The sequence below is a fragment of the Acartia tonsa genome, chromosome 3 (genome assembly GCF_053477335.1).
Source record: "Acartia tonsa isolate MP-2025a chromosome 3, ASM5347733v1, whole genome shotgun sequence".
Classification (NCBI taxonomy): Eukaryota; Metazoa; Arthropoda; class Copepoda; order Calanoida; family Acartiidae; genus Acartia; species Acartia tonsa.
In genome coordinates, this window is record NC_137262.1 from 26,340,161 (window position 1) to 26,346,481 (window position 6,321).

Genomic DNA, 6,321 nt, shown 5'->3' on the forward strand with positions numbered 1-6,321 from the left:
CTTTTTATCTATCCAAGTTGTATAATCTTTGTTGATGTGTATATTCCTAAACATATGTGACTAAATTAGATATATAAAATACACAAGTATGACAACAGCCCTAGGTCTCAGGTTGGGGTAAAATCAGCGGGTAAACTGAGGATTTTGCAACAACCAGGTATCATGGGCGTCCGGAGTTTTTGGAGGAGGGGCTGGGTCAGATCACAACAAGATTGTGATGTGAACCAGCCAAAAATTCAATCTCTCCACGCGAGACTGGATAGGGAAGGAGGGGGAGATCCCAGGATTAAACCTAAACCTGCCTGAACTAATCATGAACCTACAAAGTGTTGTTGTTTTAATAGTGTTTTCATGTAAAGGGATAATAGGACCAGTTTCACACAGACCACAAACTAAAGAACGTAGGATACGAGTAAACGCAAGGGGTTTTTATTTTTTTTATTATTCAAAGTCCATTCAAAAAGGGTCAATGACAAAGGGAGGGAAATATGAAAAGTTGATATATGTTTTGATGGGAGGTTGCGTGATCCATATTAATCCATTTACTTATATGAGGTTGCGTGATTTTCCCGTATAATATAATCAGCTGGGTTGAGTGTATGAGTGTGTGTGTCTTATGCATACGTGTCTGTATGAAACACGCATGTGTGTGTGTCAGAACTAGTTGTTTGTCTGTCGGTAGTGTACACCAATTTCAAACATCAAATTTTTCTATACAACAAGTGAATAATTTTCCAAATGTGTGAAGCGTATATTCTTTTTAATCATTTTTATTTTTTCTTTTAGGTTTTTAATAGTTTCTGCCGAGGCTAGTAGCAGCCTAAAACTATTAAAAATTTTTATTTAAACTAACACAGCTTTTAGCAACCCTGACTGATGCTACATCTATAATTTTTACTTTTTGACAGTTCATCTTTTATTAGGACTTTTATCTGGTTGTCTTTCACCTTTTAACTTTCACCTTTAACAGTAAATTTTGACCTACAATGTAAATTTTTAGGACCTTTTTCTCTACTTCCATAAGAGATAGATTCTTTAATAGCCTATTATTAATTTTTCTGATCTCTTACAGACCTTTCTTACCATGTACGCTACACCCGAAGGAACTAGTGATGGGAGTGCCAGTGGAGCTAATGGCGCTGGAACTCTCGGGCCCGTCAAGGACGGAGCCTCAGCTACCGTTGGCCATGGAACGCCCCTTGGACCTGGCTATGGGGGCCCCAATGTAACGGCGAATAGTCAGGTAACCGATTGTCGTAGAGACCTATCGAAATCTTTCGACCAGGACACGACAAGATGCACTATGAATGGAGACGGCAGAGACCGGGGAAACCTGGACGCCAAATCCAAGATTGACATCAATGAGAGCCTAAATAAATTAAATTTTGGTGAAGAGTTATTAGATGCAGATGACGAAAATGACTTGACAATGACAGAAACGGACAAAGAACCGACAGCTAATGAAAGTGTACTTGAAGATTTGGAAACGACAGGCAAGACAATGGACAGAACTTGGATAGGAGACAAGGAAACTGAGACCAAAAAGAAAAGACAGACGTGCGCAGAGATATGGGAGAAAATGAAAGACAATGAAGGAGAATGGACAGATATACTTAGTAGAGAAGCAAAGAGAAAAATGACAGAGAATAGGACACAAGAGCTAAATAATGATGATAATAATACTGATGATTTTGATATTTTTAAGGGCAGTAAAAGATCCATAGGATACGAGAGACGTATGAGACTCAAGAAGGCTAAGACCTCAAGGGAGATGGAAGTGAGAGCCGAGGATCCACTCCAGCAGGAGGTCATCGATACCTACCTAAGTAAGGAATCTTTCTCGGACATAGTCCGCAAGAAAGAAAGATACATGTTTGAAGTCAAAGTGCGATCTACTTATGCCATGGAAGAAGCAAAACTCACACAAGCACAGTTGGATGAGCTGGATCTCCAACTCCTTGGAGCATACATGGAACATATCCAGCAGTTTGGCGATAACTTTGAATATGATGCGGTTGCAGGCTATTCCAAAGAAACAGGAGTAGGCTGGCTCTCAGCTGGCACAAAAGACATGGCGGAATTCATCATAAATGTAGCCAAAACCCTGAAGCCACCAGAACAAGATGACGAGGTAGATCCCCTGGAATATTACATATACCTGGCGGAGGACCGTGTCTACAGGAACATGTGGACATCTGTCCACGGTAAGTGGACCAACTACACGCTGGAGCAGCTGACAATGAGGATAAAGGTATGCAACCCTATTCTCAAATACAAGGAGGATGGGGTAACTCGCTTCTACCACTTCAAGGTGCACGAAATAGGACCTCTGAACTCTGCTGGTTTCTTCAAGATTGGACTCCAGGTAGATGAGAGGATAATCAACAAGCTGAAAAACCCTGCTATCAACGGTAAGCTGAAATTAGGTTTTAGTGACCTACTTCTTCACGGGTCGAATGTGGAGCAGGAGGTCAAGGCAGCTATAAGGCAAAGAATAGTTGATGAAATCGAGACTGTCAGAACTGGCTTTAAGGCTATAGCCTTAGCCCCAGGAAACAGCAGGCACTAATCAACAGCAGATAAGCCCTGACAATCAAGTCAGGGTCACCAGCTTGACTCAGATAAATCTCCACCACTGCTGTCAAGCAAGCCTAACACTAGGAGAACGAATAACGGACTGGACTGGACAAGATGATCAAGCCTCACGGAAAGGATGGGCGCGGGCAATTGCCCTAGTGCAAGAACCCTATCTAATTAAAAATAAGGTAAAAATGTTTCATAATGTTAATATTTACGAAAGTAAAGAGGCAGGTAATAGAGCATGTATTATAACAAACAAAAACGTCACAGGTATAATTTTAACACAGTTCACCAACAGAGATCAGGCAGCAGTACTTTTTAATCTTAACGGTAAGGATACTATTCTTGTTTCAACATATATGGCCAGCGATGAAAGGGTAAGACCAGTAAAACTACCTCCAGAGAAAATTACCAAGGAAGTCATAAGGTATGCCAGAGACAATGGTATAGGTATAGTAGTAGGCACAGATGCAAACAGCCACAACACAGCCTGGGGATCTACGGATATAAATCCAAGGGGAATAGCCCTATTGGATTATATTCTAGACAACCAACTCATGATTATGAACGAGATAGGTAAACCCACTTTTGTAACTAAATCTAGAGAAGAAGTTCTGGATCATATGAAGGAAATGAAGTCATTCCTTAAAAGGACAGAAATTTCATTCCAAAAAGGACAGAAATCATCTTCCTTTTTCTCAGATAAGTGAAATATGGACAAAAATCACTCTCCTTTTTCTCACATATCTGAAAAAGAGAATAAAAATCACCTCCCTAAATCTCACTTAATCTTCCTAATTCTAAGAAAATTAACCTAGTTCCTCCAAATTCTACCTTTTCATAACAAAGTCTACCTTTTCCTTACACATTCTCACTTATTCTCAGATAACCTACCTTATTCTAAGAAATTCTTCCTAAATCTAAGAAAATCTACCTGACTCCCCCAAATTCTTCCTTAGTTCCCCAAATTCTTCCTTATTCTAGGAAATTCTACCTTATTCTAAGAAATTCTTCCTTATTCTAAGAAAATCTACCTTATTCCCCCAAATTCTTCCTTATTCTTGGAAATTCTACGTTATTCTAAGAAATTCTTCTTTATTCTAAGAAAATCTTCCTAAATCTCCCAAATTCTTCCTTATTCTAAGAAAATCTACCTTATTCTAAGAAATTCTTCCTTATTCTAAGAAAATCTACCTTATTCTAACAAATTCTTCCTTATTCTAAGAAAATCTACCTTATTCTAAGAAATTCTACCTTATTCTAAGAAATTCTACCTTATTCTAAGAAAATCTACCTTATTCTAAGAAATTCTACCTTATTCTAAGAAATTCTTCTTTATTCTAAGAAAATCTACCTTATTCTAAGAAATTCTTCCTTATTCTTTGAAATTCTACCTTATTCTAAGAAAATCTACCTTATTCTAAGAAATTCTTCCTTGTTCTAAGAAAATCTACCTTATTCTAAGAAATTCTTCCTTATTCTAAGAAAATCTATATTATTCTCCCTAATTCTTTCTTATTCCCCCAAATTCTACCTTATTCTAAGAAAATCTACCTTATTCTAAGAAATTCTTCCTTATTCTAAAAAATTCTACCTTATTCTAAGAAAATCTACCTTATTCTAAGAAATTCTTCCTTGTTCTAATTAAATCTACCTTATTCTAAGAAATTCTTCCTTATTCTAAGAAATTCTTCCTTATTCTAAGAAATTCTATATTATTCTCCCTAATTCTTTCTTATTCCCCCAAATTCTACCTTATTCTAAGAAAATCTTCCTTATTCTAAGAAAATCTACCTTATTCTAAGAAATTCTTCCTTATTCTAAGAAAATCTACCTAATTCTCCCAAATTCTTCCTTATTCTAAGAAAATCTACCTTATTCTAACAAATTCTTCTTATTCTAAGAAAATCTACCTTATTCTAACAAATTCTTCCTTACTCTAAGAAAATCTACCTTATTGTAAAAAATTCTTCCTTATTCTAAGAAATTCTACCTTATTCTAAGAAATTCTTGCAAACCATAGCACAGCAATATATAGGGGTCCCAAACTTAAAAACAAATTTTCAGCACGATCCGACCACCCGTTCTCAAGATACGATGACCTGGTGTCCTTGGTACCGATGGTAAGATTTGGGAAATGGTTCGAATCCTTAATAAATTTGGCAGTAAAGGCCAAACATATTTTGGCACTTAGTCAAAATTTTAAAGAAAAAATACCCAGGTGAACAAATAATTTTAGTCAAAAATTGAAAAGTGTCAAAATATTTTTTGGACTTTGACCAAATTTACTAAGGATTCGAACCATTTCCCAAATCTTACCATCAGTACCAAGGAACCAGGTCACCATATCTTGAGAACGGGTGGTTGGATCGTGCTGAAAATTTGTTTTTGAGTTTGGGACCCCTATATATTGCTTTGCTATGGTTTGCAAGAATTTCTTAGAATAAGGTAGAATTTCTAAGAATAAGGAAGAATTTTTTACAATAAGGTAGATTTTCTTAGAGTAAGGAAGAATTTGTTAGAATAAGGTAGATTTTCTTAGAATAAGGTAGAATTTCTTATAACAAGGAAGAATTTCTTAGAATAAGGTAGATTTTCTTGAAATAAGGAAGAATTAGGTAGATTTTCTTAGAATAAGGAAGAATTTCTTAGAATAAGGTAGATTTTCTTAGAATAAGGAAGATTTTCTTAGTACAAGGTAGAATTAGGGGGAATAAGGTAGAATTTCTTAGAATAAGGAAGAACTTCTTAGAATAAGGCAGATTTTCTTAGAATAAGAAAGAATTTGGGGGAATAAGGCAGATTTTCTTAGAATAAGGAAGGATTTGGAAGAATAAGGTAGATTTTCTAAAAAAAGGTAGAATTTCTTAGAATAAGGAAGAATTTCTTAGAATAAGGTAGATTTTCTTAGAATAAGGTAGAATTTCTTAGAATAAGGTAGATTTTCTTAGAATAAGGAAGAATTTGGGAGAATTAGGTAGATTTTCTTAGAATAAGGAAGATTTTCTTAGAATAAGGTAGAATTTGGGGGAATAAGGAATAATTAGGGAGAATAAGGTTGATTTTCTTAGAATAAGGAAGAATTTCTTTGAATAAGGTAGATTTTCTTAGAACAAGGAAGAATTTCTTAGAATAAGGAAGAATTTGAGAGAATAAGGTAGATTTTCTTAGAATAAGGAAGAATTTCTTAGAATAAGGTAGATTTTCTTAGAATAAGGTAGAATTTCTTATAACAAGGAAGAATTTCTTAGAATAAGGTAGATTTTCTTGAAATAAGGAAGAATTTCTTAGAATAAGGTAAGTTATCTGAGAATAAGGGAGAATTTGTGTAATTAAGGTAGAGTTTCTGAGAATAAGGAAGAATTTGGTGAAATAAGGTAGATTAATTAAACATGGTTGTAATAGTGAAGAACTAGGAAGAATTTGTAAGATGGTGGACAGAGGTCACCTTCCTTTAGTGATAATTTGTAAGATAGTGGACAGAAATCACCTTCCTTACTGAGAATTTGTAAGAAAAAGGAAAGAAAATAGCCTTCCTATACCTAAGGAAGGGGAATTCTGTCCTTTTTAGGAATGACTTCATTTCCTTCATATGGATATTACGATAGCCACACCTGAGATTGCAAATAAAATAGTTGGTTGGCATGTAAGTGAATATGACAGCCACTCCGATCATAAATACATAGATTTCATGATTGAGTCACTACCAAATATTAATACTAGTATTTTCAGAAATATCAA

General features: G+C 35.3%; 1 protein-coding gene across 1 annotated transcript; it reads left to right on the forward strand.

The window, feature by feature from the left end:
* Positions 1 to 472: 472 nt before the first annotated feature.
* On the forward strand, positions 473 to 3,146 carry LOC145315175 (uncharacterized). The gene is made up of 2 exons (XM_080155215.1): positions 473 to 1,243; positions 1,706 to 3,146. Exons 1-2 carry the CDS (start codon positions 1,085 to 1,087, stop codon positions 2,567 to 2,569), a joined length of 1,023 nt encoding a protein of 340 aa, XP_080011341.1. The 5' UTR covers positions 473 to 1,084; the 3' UTR covers positions 2,570 to 3,146.
* The last annotated feature ends 3,175 nt before the right edge of the window (positions 3,147 to 6,321 follow it).

Excerpts from the sequence above, each read along its gene's own strand:
- LOC145315175 (XM_080155215.1), top strand. The coding sequence starts at position 1,085 with ATGTACGCTACACCCGAAGGAACTAGTGATGGGAGTGCCAGTGGAGCT. Across the intron at positions 1,244-1,705 it reads ATGTAACGGCGAATAGTCAG|GGCAGTAAAAGATCCATAGG; the intron begins GTAACCGATTGT and ends GATATTTTTAAG.